A 25,748-nucleotide genomic window follows, 5' to 3' on the forward strand; every position below is an offset into this window, starting at 1 on the left:
TTGATGAGGGCTTTTGAGATGGACTGAATGTGAGCCACCCGCCTGCACAATGAGGGACCTCTGCAACTCAGCAGAGGTCCCTTTTAGACGTTCTTCGAGTTTTTCTGCGGTTTTGTTGGTTGACCTGAAATTACAGTCCTGCAGGAAGTGGAGGGAGCTTGTTAGAAACATGTTGCCTCAACAGCAAAAGATCATTCACAACCTACTGGGTGTTTACACAGAAATGTGACCAAGATGAACTTGCAGTTTAGAGCCGTGAATGCAGGGTTGGTGTTGAAACCGCTGCAGGCAGAGAAGAGACTTTAACAACATTCAGTCACAGACAATATGTCCCATTTATCAGCCGCTAAGAGGCGTTCAGGAGCTCTTCGAGTTCAAGAACTACATTTATTAAAGCAACGCTTTTGTTGGTGTTCAGATTATTTAAGAAATCAGTGGAATAAATGACATTTTCTGCAGTTCTACACACTCAATGGTCACTTTATTAGGTACAACTGTAATGCCATTTTTAGATGGGTTTTCACTGTTGTGGTGATGGTGAGCTGTGGTGCTTTATAATGACAGGTGTTTGGAAAATTATGAACCCTGCATTTTTATAGAGGATTACTCTAAACCCTGAAAAAGGGTTCGACAAATTATAAGAACAAACCTTTGGTTTGTATTTGGGGTGTCAATATATGAGTAGCAATAATAATTCATATTTAAAAATGAAATATTCATGTCTAGTTCAAATGATCATGTATTTAAACTGGTTTAAAGTTCCAGAGCTCCATTTATTTCCATTTGTTCAGGCACTGTGTCCATATGAAGTTGTGAAATGAAACAAAAGAGAACCACATTACTCCACATGCATAAATCTATCCACTGGTTGTCTCATCTCTGTAGTGTGTCTCAGTCAAAGTGTTTTCCTCTAATAGTCAGCACCTGTCACCACTGTGCTGCACACCTTTTATCTGCACTCATTTAAGCAGCATATATAAAGAAGCGCCATCCGGTGGCTGGAGGTGTAAACACAAACAAAGATATTTAAAAACGGCCGAGCAGCAGCAGCGTAATGGTTAAACTGCACAGCGAGTCTTTATCTGAGCTCGACAGCTCATCTACACATTTTATGGATGATTGTAATAAGGTGACAGTGCTGAACTAACAATCCTGTCACAGCAGCAGCTTCTTGCTTCTAGGATAAACCCTCTAAGTTAGACTCAGTTACTCGTCCAGGTGCTACATTTAAGCTCCTCGGTGATCTGTGCTGTTTTGCCCTGCATCTGGACTTGCAGGCGTTTCCTTAGCTCATGGCTGGTCTGATTGAGTCACTGCAGTTTTGTGCTCTATATTAGCTGCATGACATTTTGTGTACAGACTGAGTGATGAATGCATCAGTGGCATTTCTTCATATCTTTTTAGTCACCTAATTTTTGTAAATGATTTGTCTGAGTTAACCTTAAAACACAAAAGAGAAACAAAATTCGGGCCGACGGTTGACTCGACTCCACATTTATGTGATAATATGATGGCATGGCAGATTTTTGTATTGTTTTAAATGTCTTAAATCTGAATTCTTAGGATTTTGTTTTCTGCAATTAAACCTTTTTTATGATAATCAAGTAAAATCGAACTAAAGTTGGAGTAATATTTAGATAAAAGGGCACAATAAGACACAGTTAGGGGCACAATTAGATGTTTGTGAAGATCAATATATCCCCGAAAACTGAAGTTGATCAGCTTCTTATTTATTTCTTTGTTTACTTGCAGCAAATGGAGCGATTCAAGGTAGTGGAAAGAGAAACCAAGACGAAAGCATACTCTAAAGAAGGGCTCGGTCTGGCACAGAAGGTGGACCCAGCCCAGAGGGAGAAGGAGGAGGTCGGCACGTGGCTAACGGTGAGCTTCATAATCAAATGTTGTCATACGAAAGATGGGAAATGGTTTGTTTGTGACAGGAAGAGTAGTATTTCTTCTAGATTAGTGTCATCTAAATGCTGTCAAGCATCACATTAATTTGTGTAGAGAAGTACTTTCTAATCCTGTAAGTCTAATCACCCATTTAATGTAACCACTGCTGTAAAGCAGAACAGGCGAGTCGAATCACACCTTGGTGAAATCTGTTCTTATTCTCAAAAGCAGAAACTAATTTGAGTCAGCGGCTCAGTTCATGTGTCACAGCTCGGGTCTCTCATGAGGAAGTTTTCTGCTTGAATTGTTTTTAATTTTCTTTTGCAACAAAACCTGGAACTGAAAGTGAAATCAGGTGGAATTAAAACAAAACGCCGTCTCAGCTTTCAACGAAAACAGACTCCCATTAATCGACAGCCATTTCTAAACATGACCGTACTTGTGTTTGGCGCTCTATAAAATGTGTCGTCATTCTGATCATCAGAGTAAAAAGGCTGATTTTGAGCAGAGATGTTAAAACGGCGAATCACATAGTTAATTAATAATTTATCTTATTTGTCAGGTTGAAAATGTCAAAATTTGATGGGTTTGTTTTTGTTTTTATACACTTGTTTATTTCATCTTAGACTTAATGGGGGTTTCCCCCAAGTCTCAGAATGGTGGGACTAAACTTGTATGTATATTAGCCCATCTATAATAAAGGCAGTAAATCAATGTTGCCTTTATTTTTTTTACCCCTCAGTTGTCAAACACTGTTTGGGGTATTGTTGTCACCCTGCTGGGTGGGCGGGCAGTGTGGACACAACTTTGTAAATGCAGTAACTCAAGAATGAGATGCAGGAGTTTGAAATTGAGACTATAGGTATATTTACTAGGAGGCTGAGGAATAAGACTGGTGTCCAACAGTGTGTGTTGGTGTTTTGTGTTCACAGAAATCTCTTTTTAAATTTTTTCTGTTCATTTTATGAACAAAAATATCTATTTTGATTGAATAAATGAAATCTAATGTAATAAACCTGCTTAATTAAATTTTAGTCCATGCTTTGGGAATCCTTCAGCGATGGCTGTGGCTCATTTTCAGGTGTGGCTGCCAAAACATTCCTCCGTTATGGAAAAACTTATGCTGCACGACACATTTTAAACACTCAATGACTTCCTGCTTTTGTTTTGCCTTTTGTAATCTTAACAGCAGAATGAGGCTTTTTAGTTTAATACTTGGTGTTTTTTACATGTTAAGCCTGAGTAAATTTTTCTTTTTAAACTTATCCGAACCTACTTAATAAGCGAGCGAAGGAAAGTCACGTTTTTCCACTATTAAAAAGCCACTTCTGCATCTAAACATGGTTTGTTTCGTCAGCCGATGATTCCAAACGCCAAAGAGTTGATTTTTAATGTCATCCAAGGTTTACAATGGCAGCAAATATTTAAAGATTTTAATGATAAATTTCTTCAAGAGCCGATCTAGTTAAAGGTCTAATAACCAGCTGAGTTTTGTCACACCGCTGCCATGTTAACTTTTAATGTCTTTTCTTGCTTAGAATACGATAGACACTCTGAACATGCAGGTGGACCAGTTTGAGAGCGAAGTGGAGTCTCTCTCAGTCCAGACGAGAAAAAAGAAAGGAGACAAGGAGGTCAGTGTGTGCTCTCATCGGATTCATTCATTATTTTCTTCTCTACTCGCCTCTGTTGAGGTTCTTTTTCTCTCAGCCTTCTCCCTCGTCTGTTTACAGCTGACACAGATCACTCGGTCAGCCAGCCTTAGCCTTGCAGCCTTTCGCTCTCCTCTTTTTATCTCCCTCTCTGCTACAGAGGTCAGATAGTGTGTCCTCCATTCATCTTCTGTCTCTATCCAGACAAGGGCAACTCTCCTGACTTCTTCTTTCTTTTGGCTTTCGTTTCAAGTCCTCTTCAGGGATCTCATTTATAGAGAAACCTGTGGATGACACAGTGCAGATATTGCAAAAAGCATGAAAACTTTGAGATTCCATGTTTGAGTTTATAGCTCATGCTGAAGAAAATACTTTTGTTATGTCACAGAAAGTGTTTGCAGCCGACTTTGTTAGCCTCGCATTTAGTTGTGAGCACGAATTTTTCGCCGTGGACGTTTCATAAATGAGACCCAGAGGAGTTTATTTTTATCTGTATCTTGTGCGGTTAGTTTAGCTGGCCAAAAGCGTAGGACCATCTCTCTCAGCAGAGATCTTCAGAGTTAGTTTTGCACTGTACTGCTGCTGTAAGATTGTGGTTTTCAGACCAAAAAGTTTAAGGCTTAAAATTTCTTCTGGTATAAAAAATCTTCACACAGGGTCTCTCTCTCTGTTGTGCTTTGTACTTTGTTTTTTGTTTTTTTTAAATTCATCCTTCTTGCATCTTGAACATTTAAAAATCAAACTACAAAGTGTGTGCAGAGATAAAGAGGGGTTCTGGTTAAATCTTATGTTTATAGGCCACAAAGTTGGCTCCTATTAGGACATGTTGCATGTTGCACTGGCCACTTTAATAGGTCCTTACTAATACTGAGCTGGGCCTGCTTTTGCCTTCAGAACTGCCCTAATTCTTCATGGCATAGATTCATATACACAGTTGCTGCAGATTTGTTGGCTGCAGATCCCCGATATAAATCTTCCGTTCTACCGCATCCCAGAAGGGAGCTCCATTAGATTGTGATCTAGTGATTGGAGGCCGTCTGAGGACAGTGACATGTTCAGAAAATCAGTTTCAGGCTACTCTGCACAAAGAGGAAGTACTGGCAGTATAAATATTTCTTATTGTTCTCTTTGGATGAAAGAAGCTCATGACTAAAATTTTAACATGTTTTTTTTTTATTTTATAATTTACAGGATACCTCTGGTGATGGTGTTTTCCTCTCACTGTGAGGGTGTTGTGTTCTTCCAGCTCTTTTGTTGTCCAGAAACTATTAAAAACTCGAGTCCTCCGATACACACTGCTGCATTAACATCAGACACACACACACTCTTTATTTTGTTCTGCTGCCCCAAATACTTACTAGAGCACCAAATGTGTTTTAATCTGTAATTGAAAATACTCTGTAACAAATGCACTTTTCCCCTGTTTGAGTAACATTTGCTGCAAACTGCTGTAGCCGGACCGAAGAATTCATACAAAACTCACGACTTATATTTTGTTTTGTTTTTTAGATTAACATTACAATACATTATATTTTGAGTCTTTTAAGGATTTATTGGGATCAAAATAGGGAAACAAAAAATAAAAGAAAACAATTTGTTTTATTAATGTTAGAGCCAAATAAACTTGTATAGGGGGAACCAGGCTTGGACCGTTTCTTAATTACACTTGTGGTCTGCATACTCATGGACATGAATGTCATGGGGTAGTTTTGGATTTTCCCATTCAGAGTATTGCTCAATGCAGTAAGTGCTGTCAAACAAATCCTTCACATCTTTGAGGCTGTGTGGATTAGAGAAAACAAACTTGTGCAGCCGATTGTTTTTAAACTCATTAAAGATGTGTGCTGCACCATGATGCCACCCTGGAAAAAACAGTACAAGGATGATCTCATTAAATTTATGCTTCTAAGTACATATAAACTTCTGACTACAACTGTAGCTGTGGCACAGGAGGCCAAAGAGTTCAGGTGTATGTTGGAGGCTTGTTCATGCTCCTGACTGTTCTGGTGCAGCATTAAAATGCACTAAGGTGAAACATTAACATGCCACACTTGGCTGCCTGCACCAGCAGCCACACCAGACATTTCCATAAGAGTCCTGACCGCCTGTTTTAACAGCTGCTGTGTTGTTATAATCACCCAGCCCAGCTTGCTCGTGCACTCTTTTCTTTTATTCCTCAGAGGTATCTGGGTGTGTTAGTTTTATCTAAACTTACCTCTGGACAAAGAAACGCAATACATGGCTGAGAGCTCCAGAATATGTATGAAGCTTTAGAAATATTAAATATTGAAGTAAGAGGTGCAGTTATGCGTGAGCTAGCTTATATGATGCATTAAGCCATAAAGTGCACATGTAGCAGCACGTTACGCTCGCACAGCCATATAGCTGTCAAATGCTCCGGCTGCTGTTTGCTTTTTATTGTTTCAATTTTTAAATATGTAACATGATTTTTTTTTTTTTCCTGTCCTTTTTTTTTTTTTTGCAACAATGGTAGATATACATTTGGACTTTTTTTTTTTTTTTCTTTTAGTCCAACAGTAAATAATTTATGTAGAGAATTGGCATGCTCCAACATGTTAAGAGATTTTCATAACGCAGATATAATGAATGTTTGGACTTAAGCAAATTAAAAAGTAGATTGTGGGCCTGTGTTGCCTCCTTACATTACTTACATTGCTGTTTTGTTTTGTTTTGTTTTTCTTCTTCTCGCCTATTTCTGGTTGTACAGAAGCAGGACCGGATCGAGGAGCTGAAGAAATTCATTGAGAGGCATCGGTACCACATCCGGATGCTGGAGACGATACTGAGGATGCTGGACAACGACTCCGTGCAGGTGGAAGCCATCAGGAAGATCAAGGTCAGAGGCTAGAGTGATTGGTGTTTTCTGTCCTTTTCTCAGTTTTAAACATAAAATCAGCAACTAAATGTTTGTACAAAGGCAGTTTGTGTCCACAAGATCTTCTTCGGGTGTTACTTGCAGAAATAACTTATTCTAAGTTCATTAGTGTGCCAAACCTTTCCTAAAAATTTGTTTTACGGCCTTTTTCTTTGTTTTTCCATCAATTAAATGAAATAATATTTATACAAAAAGTGTAAACCTTCATCAGATGAATTTATTTATATACTGCCACACAAAAAATTAGTTTAAGAAATGTCGTATACGAAGCTTTCTTGTAACTTTCCCTTCTATCTGCACTTTCCTCAGGATGACGTAGAGTATTATATCGACTCGTCGCAGGATCCCGACTTTGAGGAGAACGAATTCCTTTACGATGATCTGGATTTGGAGGACATTCGTAAGTAGAGAAGGAACCGGGGTTTGGTTTCTGAATTCACACTTTTTATTTGTTTACATGTAATGATTGTGTAATTGTGTGAATGCCGTGAGGCTGAAAACTCCCTCAGTTTTCAGCCGATTTTCACCATTCAGATTTTAAACTGTTCTGCTTTTTCTACTAATGCCAGCTATATCTTTTGGCGCTCATAACTTTTATACTTTTTGAAATATTAAGCATTTTATGCCCTTTTTTTGGCCCCTTGAGATGAATGGGACCACATCACAAGTGTCTATGCTGATTTAGCTCCCCGGGGGTGGGCTGTGTTTTAGCTCAGTGAGATGAGCAGCTGTTCTCAGAGCGGGAGGCCCGGGTTCGAATCCCACTTATGGCAACAATTTCTTCAGCTAACAGTTCAACAGCTTTTTCACTTGTTTTCAGCACAAATTTCAGTTTCTTCACCTCTTTTCGGAAGAAAGTTCAACAAGTTCACCTCCTTTAAGCAGAAAGTTCAGGTTTTTCACCTGGTTTCAGCACAAATTTCAGTTTCTTCTGCTCCAGTTTGGCTTAGTGAGATGAGTAGCCGCCTTGAGACCAGATGGCGCAGGTTCGAATCCTATCTGTGGCTGCTGCCCCACATCTTTTCCTCTCGCACTCACTCCACCCTTTCAAATAAAGCAGTTTTCAACAAAGAGATAAGCTTCTACACCTTTTTTCAGCAGATAGTTCTGCTTTTTTCAGATTCCACTACACGGCATTCACACTGCATTTTCGCAGGAAATGCAACTTTTTCTAGTTGCATGTAATATCCTCACCGTATCCCCAGCATTCTCCTCTGTCACACCAACCATGTTTTCCGTCACTACATCCATGAATCTTCTGTGGTCTTTCTCTTTTCCTTCTGCCTGTCTGCTCCATATTCAGCATTTTCTTCTTCCAGTCAATCCAACGTCTCTATTCTGCACATGTCCAAACTCATCCTTTTATATTCTCATTTCTAATCCCGGTCACTTCCAATGGAAAATCGTAACATTTTCGACTATATCATATATACATCATATATTATTAAAATGACCCAAACCAGTTTTTTTTTTGTATACTCAGCTTTAAACATTTAAACCTACCAAAGTCTTAAATGCCTTTTGACTTTCACTGACCTCCCTCTCTGCCTCTGCTCTCTCCAGCTCAGTCGCTGGTCGCCACTTCACCGCCGGGGAACTCGCACTTGGAGGACGAGATCTTCCAGCAGTCCAGCAGCACACCCACCTCCACCACCTCATCTTCACCCATCCCCCCGTCGCCGGCTACTTGCACTACAGTAAGAGAACTTTCCCCAGAGTTAGCTAAAGCTTCTGTTATGTGTGCGCTTTTGTCTGTGCAAGCTGTGCACTAATAAATAAAACACTGAGGGCTTTTTAAAGTCATTTAAAAAGGATTAAGAGTAATTTGGACCCTACTTGTTGCTCACAATCATTCAAGCTTTTCTGCATATTATTTGCATCCTTGATGTTCCCGTCCCCAGTGATATGACAATTAAAATTACTTTAAAAATCCAAATGAATAAATTAACCTGCTGCTTTTCCACCAAAAATAATCATCCAGTTTTGTTGTTATCTCATCACTGACTGCTGAACCTGTCACTAATGGTTCTATTGAAGTAATACTGGTAATCGAGGGAAATTAAGTCGATTGTTACACTCAAGTTGAGTCAATATCTAAAATATAAATGAAAGATAATTGCCTTTGTAGCTATTGTAGTGCCCTGCCATCTGCTCTCATTGTTCTGTTGCGTTGCCTTTATATCATCTGTTCTTCCTATCCGCCCACACACAGTATGTAGTGAGAGCAGTTATTATAGGGCTCGTTTGTCTGAATAGAAGGCGTGGTATTGTTCCGCGCTGCTGATGAGAAGTTACACCGTGGCATTAAAGGGAATGTAAAGGATGAGGAAGGTTTTCAGTAGGCTGCTCTGACTCGGCTGTGAACTTTAAAACGTCCAGAGAAGGTTTCTAGAAGTTGTTGAGTTTGTTCGACACAGACATACATGATGATAATGAGACACAGTATAAGTTTGGATGTTTGCTTTACTTTACAGTTTGCAGGAAAAGTCAAATGTAACAAAACGTCTGGGAGTCCCAAACTACAGACGGCTGTTCTACGAAGCAGAATCTGGAAGTTTTAGTGTTCCAGAGGTAGTTAATTTTATTAGCACTCACTTAAGCTACAGAGCTAATCTGTTCCAGAGCAGATCACGTGCAAGATAAAAGATCAACGCATGTATAACCACCCCCTACTGACCAATCAGTGCTCCAGAAAATTGCATCAGCATTCATTGTAGAACTTGTTGAACTTGATGCATGGAGGGTATAAAGTATTTAAAAACCATCAAAAGGTTTTTTAATTTCCCTGAGTTGATACTGATCTCCAGTTAAAAAAAAAAAAAAAAAAAAAAAAAAAAAAAAAATGTAGATTCAAAGATGAAACTTTATTCCTGTTTGTTTTTTTTGTTTTTTTTTTTGTTTGTTTGTTTGTTTGTTTTTTCCCCTCAGTTGCTGCAATTTTTAAACTATTTTATTGATCTGTAAGCCTAAACATATAATCCTAAAATAGGGCACCTCTTGTACTTGCTGACCTTTTGCACATAGTCTGAGCCTCAGTTTGATGTTTTTTCTGTACTTGCTGTACTTGCCCTGTTAAACACTGTCACGGCTGCAGCTTATAAAATACAGCTTACTTTGTCTTTACCATAAACCCGTCTAAGCAATGATACAGCTGTGATACTGATAAGTCTGTTCACTTACATAGTCTGCCTCTTATGTTCTGCCAAAGCACTTACAATATATATATTCATACAGTGTTTTTTCTTCTTCTCATACATACACTCGCTCTACTTTGGCTGTAGCTGCTGTGTTGCTTTCAACCTGTAGTATGTGTTCACTTTGTTTTATTTTTGCGTTGTGGTTTGATTGTCTTTATAGGGTTACTCGCTCTGCAGCCAAGTTTTAGAAAAATTCCACAGCTTTTTCCATGACACACCTTTGTGTTAACATGCACACAGGAATGGGAATGTGGCAGGATGCACATTGCAGATAGTGGGTTGATTCTGATGTACTAACATGTACACAGAGTAATGTTAATGTAAGTGCACGCTTCTTAAATTGAGGTTTACTTTGCATGTTTCTGCACACAGTGCAAAAATGTGAAATGAAAGATGATCTCCATTTTCCCATACACATAAGCAGCATAAGAATTAAGCAAGACTGAGAAGAAAAAATGTGCTCGTATAAAGTTGTTGATGGTAAATGCAAATTAAATATAAAGTGCATTAATTACTCAACTGCCATGGACAGCTATGGATACTTTAACCAGACCCAAAAAGCTCTGCAAAGCTTAAATCTGCTACTGCCTGCTCCCCACCCCCCCACCCCCTTCTTCTTTTTTCACTTCACACCCACATTTGCATTGGCGCGTATGAGGATGACAACCATGGTGTTTGTCTCTGTGGCCCTAATGCCATGTGTGGGGTTTTTTTTGTTTTTTTTTTTCAGGAGAACTCAGAAGATGATAAGAAGAGGGGACGTTCGACAGACAGTGAAGTTAGTCAGGTTAGTGTGAAGATGCCGAAACTTCTCCCAGTAAACAAGCAGGAGTGCCGAAAGCTCCAGGAACATCATTACCTTCTGAGATTATCATAAAGTGCTGCAGTTATCAGTTAATTTTCGTTAAGTAAACAGTCAGACGAGTGTGAACGTCATAGACCGCATGTAAAGCCTTTGTAAGTGCATGCCTTAAACCAAAGTCCATCTGGACTCTGGTCTAACAACTCTGGAGTCATCTTGGAACCAGTCTGATCCTAAACAAACTAGGAAAGGGCCAGAACCTCAAACCACAGTATCCAGAGCACCAACACTGCTCAACACACCACAAACAAAAAGTGTAAAATTTCTACATCTTTCCTAAAACACAGAGTAGAGAGGTTTGCTACAACATAACTGAAACTGTCATAAACATCTATGGTCATGCACCAGGGCAACAACATTAATTATAGTATGTACTAATATGTTGCCTGTTTTTACTACTTAATGGCTTTTTTAGCCAGAGGTGGAACAACCACCTTCTTTGCTACTGCAAAGATTTCTATTCAGGATTCTTTGAGTCTCCTCCTTACATGAAGTGTCTGCTTAAACCTGCAATCTCTCCAATGTCCTGTAGGGGGCGATCCCTCTGGTTGCAAAAAGACGTCTAGTTCTACATGTTAAAAAAAGCCTTCATGGCAATGGCAAAAACACTTAGGTTGAGACTTGACAACAGGATTCTTCATAATGGCTACACCTTTTTAAATACAGCCAATGGTGACAGTTATATATAAATGTTGCACAGTCTCTATCTTTGTTATCTCCTTCATCGATGACTAGCAGGGAAAACAAAGCCCTATCCTTTTCCTGTTTTAAGTCCACAAATGAGCCTGAAATTTTCATGGAGATTTTTCCCTGAAATCCCCAAACAACATACTTATCTCATCTGCTTTAAAATATATTGTTGTGTGGGTCAGTCCCTCATGTTCAATCGAATCTTTGACTTTGGTTTATGATTTGTCCTCAGTGATAAATGAGCAGTGTTCATTGTACTGTAATTAAACAATGATGTGTTATAGGGCAAAAAACAATTGTTGTCCATCAGAGAATGGAGCAACAAGAGCAGTGCTTTGAAAAGTCATTGATTAAGACATCAAGTTAATTTTTAATCAATTCATGTATTTTTTATATTTTTCAGTCGCCTGTGAAGAATGGAAATCCCTCCTCTTCGTTATCCTCTTCTTCCTCCTCCTCCTCTGCTTCTTCTTCCGTCTCGGGACTGACCTCATCTTCAATGGTCTCTATGGCGACCATCGCTGGGGGAGGAAGCAGTAGCTCTGGGGGCAACAGTCATCACAGCAACTCAGCAGGTCACCTCACCAACACTTCCGCTGGCAGCTACAGCAACGCCACCCAGCAGCCGCCGCACCTGTCAGCGCAGCAGCAACAGGCCAAAAACTCCATTAGCTCCTCTTCCTCCTCCTCAGCTCCTATTTCCAACTCCAGCACCTCCACCAACAGCCACCCTGCCTCACTGGCCGCCTCTCCACCCAATGCCAGCACACAGGAGCTCCGTGCTTCAAATTCGCAGCCGCAGGCTCCATCAGGGTCCACGCCAACCTCCAACAGCCTGGGCCTTAGCCTGGGCCTCTCTTTGGGGAAAGGCATTTCGGGCGCCGTCACCACCAGCCCCATGTCCGGAGGCCTCGGCCTGTCGGGGATGCCGGCATCCCTGACGGGCACCATGGCAGGCCTTCTGTCCAGTAACACCCCTGCACCCTACGCTCAGGCGGTCGGCTCCAGCTTACCAGGATCTTTGGGTGGAGTCAGCACAGCAACGACCAACAGTGCTGTAGGCTCCATCGGCAGCGGGAACATGACAGTCGGCGGGCCGACATCCTCGACAGGAGGTCTGCTGGGTGCAGCGCCGGGCGTGGTTGGCTCTGGGATTCTGGGTTTGGGCTCTAGTCAGTCAGGGGTGCAGGGCTCATCCTTGGTGTCACCGAGCTCGGTGGGAGGTTTAGCCCCAGGTAGCGGAGTAGGAGTCATCGGGAGCAACGGAGGCAGTTCGGGATCAGCAGGGAGTGGAGTAGTAGGAGGAAACTCGCTTCCTGTCCGACCACCGAGCCGACAGAAGCAGAACGGTAGCACTAGTGAGTATCTGATGTCTGCGCTTCGACAGATCGACTGTTTTTCTAGCATCTGTAGAAATAAAGTTTCATAGAGAAATTACACCTGAGGATGATTTCTAAGTGCATTTATGTATTGATGTTTTTATTACAGGTTACAGTGCTGTAGTAGCAGACAGCACAGACTCCGCCCTCAACAGTGCTAGCCAATCGCAAAGCAGCCAACCCTCATCTTTGACCTCCACAGCCAATCAGCCGTAAGTAGCCAAAGCAGCTGGTTAGAGGACATGATTGTTTTTATAGTAGCATTTTAATTAAATTAACTGTCACCACTACACTCTCCTTTTTGGTTAGACTTTATTTCTTATTTGTCTGATTAAAAATACGTGTACAAAGCATCCTTAGAGCCGCTCAGATTCCATAGCTAAAATGACTGCATTAAAGTCTTCCTATATGCACTTCTAATTAAAAGCCTTTTAACCTTCGGCCTGCACAGGAGTATTTGTCAAAGGGGATTTTATTGTGAAACTTCTGCTGCTTGTGGAAAACAAGACTTTCTGTAACTTCTTTAGATTTGTGCTCCTTTTTGACTGTGACCCCAGCCTAAACTAATCCATGTTTCCTATTTCCAGTAAGGACACTGGTCCCAGTCTACTGGGCTCTATGAGTTTGTCGTCCAACTCTCCATCCCCGGCCTCTTACAGCGAGGCCAAAACGGTGAGCGGCAGCAACCTGTTGAATGGGCCAATGTCCTACTCACAGCAGTCCTCCGACAGCATCAAGGTGAGACACATTTTAACATACGAAGGTGAACAGCTATGTTTTTAATCGTTTTGGGGGGATATGGGAGTTTGGGATTTGAATGTTGTTTGCTAAGAGAGCAACTTAATCTCCCAAATCTCCACAGACTATTAATTTGCATGCAGACACAATAAGAATGGCCTTTGCTTTAATTAATTCGTTCTGCCAACAGTTAAATCCAAAGGGGAGATGATTACAGTCTCATTACTGCTGTTTGTTGATTAACAGAGCTGTTTAAAGCAAATTTCAGCAAACACTGAGAGAACAGTGCCAAAAATCAATAAATGCCGACAGGGAGGAACCAAATACCTGCCAAGTTAGGTTGGTACAGTAATGTTTTAAAGAGGTATGAATATACACTGATCACACATAGCATAATGACCCCTGACAGGTGAAGTGAATGACTCTGATTATCTCTTCATCATGGCACCTGTTAGTGAGTGGGGATATCAGGGACCAAGGGAACACTATGTGATCAGAGTTGATGTATTAAAAGCAGGAAAATTGGGTAAAAGTACAGATTTGAGCATCAGAACTGGACCACAGAGCAACAGGAGGAGGTGGCCTGGTATGATGAAATGGCTTTCTTTTAAATCTTGTGATTGCTGAGTGTTTGTGCAGTGCTTACCTGGGGACCATCTGGCATCAGGATGTACTATTTGAAAGAAGGCAAGCCAGCAGAGGCAGTATGATGCTCTGAGAAATGTTCTGCTGAGAAACTTTGGTTCCTGCCATCCATGTGGATGTTACTTTGACATTTACCACCTAACTAAGCATTTCTGCAGGCCATGCACACCCTTTCATGGAAACTGTATTCCCTGATGGCTATGACATCTTCAGCAGGGTAGTGCATCCACCCACAAAGCAAAAAATGGTTCAGGAATGATTTGAAGAGCAGAACAATAAGTTTGAGGTCTTGACTTGGTCTCCAAATTCCCCAGATCTCAATCCAGTTGCACAAGTGTGAGATGTGCTGGATAAACGAGTCTGATGCATGGATCCCTGACCTCGCAACTCATAGTACTTAAAGGAACTGGTGCTAACATTTTGGTGCAGATACCACAGCACAGTATCAGGGGTGGGGTTGAGTCTGTGCTTTGACGGATCAGTGCAGCAGAAGGGGGGCAAACAGAATATTAGAGGTAGTCATAATGTTGTGCCAGATCATTGTAAGTTCAAAAGTGATCTCCAATTATACAGTGTTTCCATGGGGATATAAAAAAAAAGTAAGATCATTTGATTCTTGATGAATGAAATGTTAAAGCTGCAAAATCTGAATTACTGAAAACTTGCAAAAACTGTTTTTGCTGGAGATTCTGCAGCCCTGTGAATTTCATACAAACTTCCTGTTGTATAAAATTTCAAGCCGGTGTAAATCTAACGGAGCTTAGTGTTGCACAGCTCAGTACTTTTGGATAGTGTCCTTGGACAACAAAAGAAAAGCCTGACGATGTAATATCGGTTGTATAATTGCAGTAAATTACTCCAGTTTCTAAAAACTGTTCACAAATCACAAATTATGAGGCAATTATAAACCATATTTTTGTTCGGTCTGTGGTGATAAGACCATATCAGCGGTGCGTTTAGACCCAGTGCAGAGTAACATTTCGCCTCCCTTTTACTTGTGCAAATACAGTTGTTGACGTATTTTAATAAATCTGAAAATGTTCGCTCATAATACAGCCAACTGGAGTGCAACTGATATGTGGAATCAATTTAGAGAAACACATTTTTATAACTTAGTCCTGCGATTTCGCTTCTCTCCAATTCCCCGTCTTTACATAAAAGTGAAGTTGAACCATGGTGACAATATTTAATATTTATTAGTATCAGGAGAAAAGTCTGTGGGATCATTTTAGCTGGTAGGTATTCGAGACTCAGTGTGAAGTGAATATTTTACCAAAATTGAAATGTTTGATTTGCTCAGTGTGAATTTGTTCCATTTCGTATCTTTGCATACGCACAATTGCGCTCGAGTTAGCCTGTGACTAAACTTACTAATTTCTTTGGCTTTAAGTTCAACTTTATTTTTATGGAATATGTTAGACTAACCCAGTGGTTCTCCAACTGATTTTGGATGATCTGAGAAAATATGGAGAGAAAAGTAGGACTTTTGTAGGGGATGTACAGAAACAAGAGGTTTTTTGATACTAGAGTGCTGACCTCCTTCACTGAAACTCATCTTTGATCTTTTTATATTCTTCATGATTTGGCACTCCATAAACAGTCTGAATGGCTGAACTACAGACCAATCTAAAGTATCTTTGAACCCCCTGGATGTGCCTGCAGACACGAGTACACACAACTTTAGGTCCACCACATAAAACCTGACCGCAGTCAACACACCAAACGAGAACAATAATTTCTTTATGGATGTGGTTTTAGTTGATTTTGTTTCTCGTGGTAACAAAAATCTCTGATCTAAGAGTTGAAGTAAATCACATTATTGCAGTATGATATTGAAGGACACTCTCCAAGCTATCCACGTACTTGCGAACATATAGTGCATTATTTTTGTTGTTTCGTCATGTCATCTTGAAATCACTCCTCAAGCTGCCTGACGCTACGTCACATGCATCTTAGGAAGGGAGGGCACAGGAGCAGAGAAACCAAACAGCCCAAAAACTGAAGTCAAAGTGATTTCCATGACAACATTATCAGTGGTGCGGGAACTCGAGTTCCTGTGTTCAAGCAGGTATGATAACTCTGTGCACACGTCCTGGAGAATCTTTTTTCCCAAGTGTCTCCTTGTCTGTCCTCATCAGCCCCAAGAGCCTCTGAGCAGCCTCAAGTCCATGGCCGAGCGAGCAGCAATGAGCTCAGGGATCGAGGGAGATGTGACCTCCCTGCACCTCACCTCAGGTAAGACACACACACACACCTTGATAAAAGGAGATGGAGGGTTACCATAGAGCAGAAATAGAAAAGCTGTATTTTAATGGAACAAAATGTCATCTCACCTCCCACTCTCAGCCGCCTCTGAACAAAAACTGCTGATGATATTATCATCCCTGACTCAACTCCACTTTTCTTTCTCTCCATCTCCAAAACCCGAATCCCTCTCATCGTCACTTCCCCTCACTCTTTCCTATTCAGAAATATTCCCCAGCAGCACTACGGCCCCTTCAGGCCCCCCATCAGGACCTCAGCCCTCGCTGTCAGAGGTCAGCATCCCCCCATCGTTGGGGGTGTGTCCGCTGGGGCCGGTTCCCCTGTCCAAAGACCAGGTCTACCAACAGGCCATGCAGGAGCAGGCGTGGACGCATATGCCACACCCATCCGACTCCGAGAGAATCAGGTGCAGTGAAATTTTTACCACCCACCTTTTCTGCAGTCAGAAAAAGCAAAGTCAAATCACTTTGTGCCTCGTTATTCTCGGCAGTATTAGAATTTTTCAGGTACGGAGGGTAATATACACGCAACACACTACAGACAGCTTCACAAACAAACAATTGTTTAAATTCAGAGGAGGCCAGGGTCAAGTCAGCTGTAAAAATAAAAAAAATAAAAAAAATTGCTCCCATTTCTTTAGCTGAATCTAAGAAAACTCAGCAGTTCACTGCGGTACAACAGTGAGTGTCTACAGTCATCTGTAAAACATGGTGGAGACTGAGGAAGTCGTACATACAGAAATTCAGATTTGCATCCTCTATGCAATATAACCTGGAAGGTTACTCACTGATAATGTCTTAATTCTGCAGCATGTCAATGATCCCAAACACATCCCAGTGCAGTATATTCAGTTCAGACTGTGTTGAATAAAGGTGCTCGTACCAAATATTGACTTTCAGGCTCATTAGTGCTGCACTTTTCTTCCCTCATATACTGTTTTCCACTCATAGCATAGAATGAAATGACCCTTTGTTATTGTACATGCACAACAAAACTGTGGAAATTCATGTTTGTGCACTTTCCAAACAAAAAAAATCACTGTATCTATTCCATATTTACCCATTTACAAGTGACTTTTGACCAGCACTATACACTACAGTTGTTAAAAGATCTCCTCACAGTGAATCTATCAAGACATCTACAGATCAGATTGGACAAAAGAGCCTCAGCTCTTTGTGTAAACAATAGTAAAAATAATTAAAAGGGCAAAATTCAGTCAACTGAAGTCAGTGGGAGAAACTGCAGCACAGGGAATAAAAACCCCACTGCTTTATTCGATTTGTGTGTAGTACCGTCTGATACTGGAGTGCTCAGTAATGTAGCCCACCTGTACACACACAGTCATAATTGCAGAAGTGATTATACTGGTACAGTATCTACAATGCAGTCAGCCCACACAGATACAATTGACATTTAAATCAAACACTCAAACCCTCTTGTCCCACAGTACCTGTTGTGCTATACAGATGAGAGCGCGTGCACACGCAGAGCATGGATTTTGTCTTGTTGTGATTAAAACATGACTCTGTAATAAAAGCGTGACAGACGTGTTTGTTCCACCTGTTTCTTAAAGTATAATTTACCTTCAGCTTACACGCACGCACTTGTTTCTCACAGAGCTAATTTCCTCCACGTTTGATTTGAAGTGCTCACATTAGTCAGACACTCACACACTTTCTGTTCTGCCCCGTTTGTGGGACTCTGTTATTTTAGGCGCACCCTCGGTGCACACAGCTTCATGGAAACAGACAAACTGGGTTTGTCACCATTCTAAAAATACTCGGAAAAGTGCATTTAGGTGGAGAGAGTGACCCACTGCTGAATTTTCCTACTTTCTGTGAATCCATCAGGGAAGGAAAATCTTTATATAGATCATTGTGTACGTACGACCCACATGTTCCTCAACATGTGACATCTCGGTCTTCAGATCACATGTTGGTAAAATGCGAGTCTGCCATGAGAATAACTCTGATTCTCACAATTAAACACATTATAAATGTTAGGCTTTGATTTTTCTTACATTTCGACCAGTTTGTAGTTTCTGATGTCAGTGTCAGTGGTTCTGATTGCTCATCTTGACTTGGTGTTTACAAATGGGAATCTCAACCTGTTGCTATACTTTATTTTTGCAGTTATAGTGTTTGCATTTCTTTATATTTATTTTTTAAAAAGCCTTAAAACAGAGCTTCTTCGCTTTTAACTGTGCAGAGACGATGGGTGAAGTCTCTGTCGATGGGGGTTGTTTAGGTTATGGAAGAAATCCTAATCGGTTATTTTGTTCTGCTTATTTTCAGCCCCATATTTTTATTCTCAAGCTCTACTAGAGTAGCTTAACGTGATTCACGGCTCAACAAAAATCCATCTGAGCTTTCGTAGAGCCCATCAGTTCATCTGCTTTTAAGGCCACCCTCTCTTTAAGCCACCTGTCTTCTGATTGGCTGCCCCTGACAAATGGAAGGTTTTAAAGGGAGGTGCTTCAGTACTTACAGCTCTCTGGCCTTTTTCTGACAGCACATAAGTTTTAACTGTGGATTTTCTTAAACATCTAATGTAGTTGAGATGAAAAACTGATTTTTAGGTAAAGATGCTTAAAAAAATGAGATCAAGACAATATTTTTTTCATCATCTTTTCTGTTTCTCCCCCCTTCTATACTGAAGATAAGACTTTAGGAATGCAGCGTGTTATCTAAAAAGTTATGCTAAATTCTTGCCATTTTCTTCATTTATAAACCATTAACTCCCCTCCCTCTCTGTGTATTACAGGCAGTACCTGATGAGAAACCCCTGCCCCACCCTGCCTTTCCACCACCAGGTGCCACCGCCCCACTCAGACACTGTAGAGTTTTACCAGAGGCTTTCCACAGAGACCCTCTTCTTCATCTTTTACTACCTGGAGGTAAGCTGTGTTTGTCCGTTTCTGCTTAAATGTTGTTTACAGCAAACTCTTTCTGTGAGACTGTTTTAGGTTATAATTGGATCTGCTGAATCGGAATTTGGAGGATGAAGATGATTAGTTTAAATGAAAGAAGGGCCTGTTAGGGAGTCCAGGGTCAAGACTAAATTGATTACACTAAAGTCGGATTTAATTTAGGCTCATGAGGTATTTATGAATCATATTACAAGTAAAATTGAGGATTTCTTTCTCCTCAGAGCCAAAACGTGCTCCTAATTTAGTCTCATTTCTCAGCACTCGTCTTCTCCTCTCCCCCTCTCTGCAGGGCACTAAGGCCCAGTATCTGGCAGCCAAAGCCCTGAAGAAGCAGTCGTGGAGGTTCCACACCAAGTACATGATGTGGTTTCAGAGGCACGAAGAACCCAAGACCATCACTGATGAGTTTGAGCAGGTGAGAATCACATCTGTGTGTTCAGCCGCAGAGTTTAAAAACTTTAATGATCTGGACGTTTCTGCAAACGTTTAGTCGTGCGTTTGACCGCCTTCCTCTTTGTCTTCAAACTTAGTGTTTTCTTTGCTTGTTTTAGGGAACATACATTTACTTTGACTATGAGAAATGGGGCCAGCGGAAGAAGGAGGGCTTCACGTTTGAGTACCGGTACCTCGAAGACCGAGACCTCCAGTGACGTGCAGAGAGACGCGACAGGACTGACAACTGAGAAAGTGAGAGATGGACGCATGAAGAAGGTTGATCCACCTGCTGACATTCCTGGATTTGACCTCAGCTCGCTGGGGAAAGGAGACGTGCGGGCCGGAGGGGGGCGGGCGGGTTTCGTCCCTCCTCCTGACCCTCCAAATCCCGCCTTACCATCCTCACCCCGGCAGTGATAACCCCTCCCACTCCCATCATCTCCTCCTTTCTTCTTTCTATCTCTTCATCAGCAGGCCTTTTTTTTAAAAAAATAAATAAATAATAATTCCTGGCTTAGACAAATCACACAAACACACACACAAAATAATCACGCGTATAATATTCCGACTATCCCCTGCCCTCGACTCTGAGTTATCCTGTTAATTTGGCTTTTTCAGCCCCGCCCTTTAAAGGCCAAAGATTATTGGTCAGTTATATTCTCAGCGCAGGCTCTGTCTACTTTAAACAGACCAATGAAAACATGGAGATGTGAACTCTATCAGTGCTGTAACACTTCTCAGACTTGCATCAGCTGAGAGAAATGAATTTTAAAATCAAGTGAGAAGCAAACGAGGACGCGTCAAAGAGGATGAGCAGCCAGCTCTTTTCTGCTTCATGAACTTGACAGCTGCTAATGTGACGCTTCACATAACCTGAGACATAATGATGCTGAGCTTCTGCCTTGTTTTCCACTGGTTTATAATCCAGATTAATTTGGATTTGGAGTAGTGGAATAAAATGATAGCAGGGCTTCATATCCGTGGACACACATGATTTTCGTGTCCGTTAATACGTCAGTCTTTCTGCTTCAGTAAAAATTTAAACTTAAATCGCTCTTCTGTAAAGTCGACCTTCATGATCAGTGTGGTTGTCTCCGTTATTGAGGTGTTAACAGTGAAGTATTGGTTAGAGGTGGTGCTAACCAGGCTCACCTGCACCCTTATATATGTAAAAGTAAAGCTCATCTCCACAACAACAAGAGCTGATTGGGGTCCTGTTGGAGTAACAGGAAGTCATTCACAATGAATGAATCTGTTTTAAAAAAAAAAAAAAAAAAAAAAAAAAATGAAGTACAAAATTTAGTTTAAAGTAAAAGTAAGCAGAACTAATGAAAACCTAATCATGAAATTTAAAATTATTTGCTGTTCTGCATTTTCGGATCTATTTTTCTAACTCGTTATATCATCAAACGCGGAAGGAGATGAAATAGAGCAGCGGATATCAGATGCTGTAGGTGAGGCTATTAATGAATGAATTCATCCGCCTCAACAAGCGAGTATAAGCTGATATTTAGGCCTAGCATCTCTTCCCCCAGTGTGGCGGTTATCATTGGAATCACAGGTGTCAAGTTCCTGAGGTGCAAAAGTGTTGGATTTCTGTGTAAAACAGCTGATTAATGAGGTCACCTGCCCTGCTGCTGTGACGATGAGGCGTCCTTTTACAGCTCTGTGAAGCCGGAGCTCAGCAGTTAGCTTCTCTCTTCTGGTCTGTTTGGGAAAACAAGCAACCAGCAGCTGAACAGGTAAACACTGGTCGTAGGTGGCACCGCAGGCCTCGCTCGCACTCCAGAGGTCCCGTTTCTTGTTATTGTTGTTGTCGGTGTTTGTTTACTTGTGAGGTGGTTCATGCTTTTTGTCCGCTGGTCTAAAAATATCCCGCCCTGCCTACTCCCGTCTATCCGCAGAGGAGGAGTGTGACAACGCAGCCGGCGAGGTGTTGGTAGTAACTGTCTTTTACCTGGTGGGCAGCGTTATGTCATAGTTTCACAAAAATGGCTTCAAACTGGGAGAAGCTTGGACAATTCAAGTTGTAATTAAATCTTCTCCTTTCCCAGTTTTCTCGTCATGCACAGTTTTAATTTTTCTGCGTTCACTCAAACGCAGCGGAGGTGCACGGGGATCCTCTCACGATTACAATAATGGCACTTATGAATATCTGCTGAAAGCTCAGTCAGTCCACAGATGTTCCTCTATAGAGTTTTTGTTTGTGCACAGATCAGATTGTGTCCACCTTCGCTGCGCTGGGTTGTCGGCAGAAGTTTTCCCATCCAGCTGCCAGACAAATAGACGATCAGCTGCTCATGTCAGTGTCTGCACGCAACAGAAAGATGCTAACCAGGTGCTTCTGATAGCTTTCAACAAGCTAAGCTACAACTTTATTTAGGTTTGAAGCTTTATGCCTGAAAATACGCCAAAATGTTTTCATCCCAAGACGTCAGATACTGGCGTTTTGTCTTCAGCAGTACAGACGGGGTCGTTTTTGCATCTCTGACCAGAGGAACAGTGGACACAAAGATCAGAGAGGCCATAGAGCTCCGTTTGGGAGCTTTGTGTCCTGCTGTCTTGTTTATGACAGATTAATAGCGAGGTCCAGTTTACTGTTGCTGCACCCGAGGGGGGCTCAAGCACACTTTTAGTAACATGTGAGAACGCTAGAGTCCTCCGCATTCTGATCAGACCTTGGCCGGTCTTTAATCTGCCAGCCCCTTAGTGCAAAATCTGTGTGGTGCATTGGTGATCTATCAGCGCAGCTCCCTCACATAAATCAAGCCAAATATTTTCAGGACTGCGTGTGGGCCACTTCCTGTTTTGTGCCACATGTGAGAACTGACAAGTGTTAGAAAACAAAAAGCTCCTGACCTGCTCTGTTTGTGAAATCAGCCTCTGTGACACCAGCAGCTTTGACAAAATTTCTCTTTGACGGCGTCGGTATGAGACCGGGCTCATGCTACACCCGGACACTCGGAGCGTCTCACACCCTGGACGTCTAAAACTGAGCAGCAGGTTAAAGCCAGGGGACGTGATCCTCTAACACAGAGCAGCTCCAGCAGTTATCATGGTGGGTGTTGGATGCTGCCGGCAGCTGGATGGACAGTTTGTTCGTCTCCCACCAGCCTCTTCTTTCCTTCCCTTTTTCCTTCCTCCCTCCCTCGTCCTCCTCCTCCTCTCTGTGCTCGAGCACAAACAGAGCAACACCAGCACTGCTGCCCACATCTCCTCTGTCCTCCAGCTCTCTGCTCCATGTTTACACACTGAAGGGTTCGACTGAGCCGACTGGGCCCACACCAAACACACACACAAACACACTCGTTCTCACACTGCCCGAGCTTCTTCCACGGCTGCCAGCAAAACTCAAAAGCAGCTCATTTTTTTTCTTGTTTTTTGTTTTTCCTGTTTTTGACACAAAACACTTGAGTTTCTCTCTTCCTCTCTCTCTTAGCCGCCGCCTCCTCCTCTCCTCTTCATGCCAGGTAGATATTTCCTTTATTTCTCAGGAAGTATTTGATAGACCATTTTATGAGGAAATGTATCCGCCAGCAGCTCCCATTGCCACAGCACAACTACAGTATATCTTCCCCTCCAGGACAGACTCTCACCGCAAGTTTAATTTCCATCCTTTTTTCTCTTTACACCACAGCGGCCCTTTTCATTTCACTTTTCTTTTTTTTGTTTTGTTTTGTTTTTGTTTTTAATAAAAATATCCTCCAATGTTTGGAGCAGCACCTGGAAGAGAGACTATCTTTATATTTTGTATCAAGTTTGTGATAGGTTGTGCTTTTTCTTTTTTTTTTTCTTTTTTTGTTTTTTCTTTTGTTCCAGAAATGGGGGAGATCATTTTAAAAGCCAGAGGAGAACGGAGACTGTTCTTTTTAAAGATCAGCGACTTCTCAAAAAGGAGTGTTTTTATAACCTGACACACAACTCTACACTTATTCACTTGACTGACAGTCGTGCTTTTAACTTTTTTGGGGGGTTTACTTTTTTTTTTTTTTTTTTGACAAGCGGGAGGGATGAGAGGTCAATCCGAGAGCTGAAATGTGAATCTCTCTCTGCCCCTTGGCAAAGAAGTGTTGTATAGACTTCTCATCCTTCAAACTTCCTTATTTTTTTTGTTTTTTCCTTCAGTTGTTGTCATCAGACAGCATGGAATAATGACACTTGCAAAGTGGCGCTGAAAAAGTAAATAATGACATAACCATGAATAAAGGATTGTAAAATATTAATAAAATAATTACTTTTCAGAAATCTGCACTTGTGTTTTGGTTTTTCTGGGAGTTTGGGAACATCTGAAGCTGATGTGAATATACAGGGTGGGCCATTTATATGGATACACCATAATAACATGGGAACCATTCCCATGTTATTACGGTGTATCCATATAAATGGCCCACCCTGTACAGTCAGCTCCTCAACTATTTGGACAGGTGTGTGTGTGTGGGGGGGGGGGGGATTTTAAATCTAACAAAAGTTTGATTTCAGATCCATGCATAAAAATGGCTGTTAATGCAAAAACATTTTAAACTCTTTAATTAAAGCTTAGATGCTAAAACTTAAGTGGATTATCTAACAGTTATTTTAGTTATCTGGATTTTTCTAATACTTGGATGAGGTGTAACTGCGTTAACTGAGGAGCAAAGTCGCCAAGGATTTTGAAATTGCTACCATCTGTGTATCTACGAGGAGGCTGAGGGTAGCAGCCAGTATTTTGCAGTTATTCAAAGCTTTCATTGGGTTGAGATCAGGAGACTGACCTGATAACTGTCTCGGCTTACTTTAGTAGTATGATTTGGGTCATTGGACTGCAATGAAAATGGGCAATGACTCTGCTCATATCTGAGTCAGAAGCAGGAGGATGGATTATACTATCAGTGGTCACATCATCAGTAAACACTAGTGGCTCTGTTCCACTGACAGCCACTCATCCCCATGTCATATTACCTGTCAAACATGGTGGAGGTAATGTGCGTGCTTTGGATCGTGAGTCGTTTCTTTTCTCCTCCACACTGTTCCCTTCATTCATTTTGGTTTCATCTGTCCAACGATTTTAGGTTTTTTTTTTTTCCAGGCAGTCTCTTTAAGCAAATCTAATCTGGTCGTCTTCCTGGCTGTAACCAGTGGTTTGCATTTGGATGAGAACCCCGTTTCAAATCATGAAAGCATCTCTTGATTGTAGACCCAGATGTCCCTAAACCTGTTCTTGTCTTGGTTTGATGCTGTGAACTTGTTTCTCTGAACCATGCAAGTAATCACAATTCACACCTCGGCTTCACACTTCGGCTCATGTGATTAGGTAGAGGATCACCAGGGGGTCCTTTGTCCATCTTTGGGGGGAAACTCCCACTGGGTTTAAATCTGGGACTCTCCACCATTTACCCTTAGAACTGAAGAAGCTTCTCGGATGAGAGGTGAAACGTCTTCAAGCAACTTAAACAAGTCCAGACGCTTTTCTTTCCAAGCTCCTTAGACTACGATGACCTGGATGACTGAGAACCTTCACAGACACATGCAAGTAATTCTGTCCTCATGCACGTTAGTCGTCTTTTATGTTTCCATTTTGGTTTTATTTTTGGTTTTTGGCCTCCTCTGCTTCCATCAGCATCTGTTTGAACCTCATATTGACATCCTGTGAGCAGCTACCAAATCTGAACAACAGGAATCAACTCCATGGTTGTCACTCCAGCTGTGATCTTGTTACTTCTGGGACCTGACAGGTGATAAACGGCAGTGGATTACATCATCTGCCAGGCTCTTTCATGGCAGGCTTATGTGATAAGAGCATCACGCTTTACCATTTCTGAGTGTGACTGTATAATGTGGTGCCGTATGGAATCAAAAAGCTGCACGTGCTGCTTGTTCTCTGCATTTGTTTCAAGGATAATGTTAAAATCCTTTATTCATATGTTCTTTGTTGCTCATTGTTCTGTTTCTGCACCCAGAGGTCTTCTGTCTGCACGGGGAAAAAGCTCTTTACTTTTTCATTTACATTCATGTACAGTTAGGAGAAGCTTTTTCCATTTTGTGCAACGCTTTTACTCATAAATGGCATTTCTCTACATTTATGGATGGTTGCATGTGGATTATTCTGTTCTGTTCTTTTACTTTGTTCCCTTTGTTAAATGGATGTAGGTACTGCTTATTTCATAGATACATCCATAAAAAATGTATCT

General features: G+C 41.4%; 1 protein-coding gene across 2 annotated transcripts in view; it reads left to right on the forward strand.

Moving 5' to 3' along the window:
• The window catches only part of cnot3b (CCR4-NOT transcription complex, subunit 3b), a 44,225-nt gene extending 20,399 nt beyond the window's left edge, over window positions 1–23,826 (forward strand). For both annotated transcript variants that reach the window (XM_084919155.1, XM_084919156.1), the window contains 14 exons: window positions 1,753–1,881; window positions 3,432–3,527; window positions 6,274–6,402; window positions 6,751–6,841; window positions 8,005–8,138; window positions 10,369–10,425; window positions 11,594–12,548; window positions 12,679–12,781; window positions 13,157–13,307; window positions 16,091–16,187; window positions 16,422–16,623; window positions 18,981–19,113; window positions 19,436–19,561; window positions 19,698–23,826. In XM_084919155.1, the coding sequence (XP_084775281.1) occupies window positions 1,753–1,881; window positions 3,432–3,527; window positions 6,274–6,402; window positions 6,751–6,841; window positions 8,005–8,138; window positions 10,369–10,425; window positions 11,594–12,548; window positions 12,679–12,781; window positions 13,157–13,307; window positions 16,091–16,187; window positions 16,422–16,623; window positions 18,981–19,113; window positions 19,436–19,561; window positions 19,698–19,796 (2,502 nt within the window). In that variant the 3' untranslated portion in view covers window positions 19,797–23,826. The remainder of the gene's footprint in view (window positions 1–1,752; window positions 1,882–3,431; window positions 3,528–6,273; window positions 6,403–6,750; window positions 6,842–8,004; window positions 8,139–10,368; window positions 10,426–11,593; window positions 12,549–12,678; window positions 12,782–13,156; window positions 13,308–16,090; window positions 16,188–16,421; window positions 16,624–18,980; window positions 19,114–19,435; window positions 19,562–19,697) is intronic.
• The last annotated feature ends 1,922 nt before the right edge of the window (window positions 23,827–25,748 follow it).

The sequence above is a fragment of the Perissodus microlepis genome, chromosome 22 (assembly GCF_051167445.1).
Source record: "Perissodus microlepis isolate ML-2025 ecotype Zambia chromosome 22, ASM5116744v1, whole genome shotgun sequence".
Lineage (NCBI taxonomy): Eukaryota > Metazoa > Chordata > Actinopteri > Cichliformes > Cichlidae > Perissodus > Perissodus microlepis.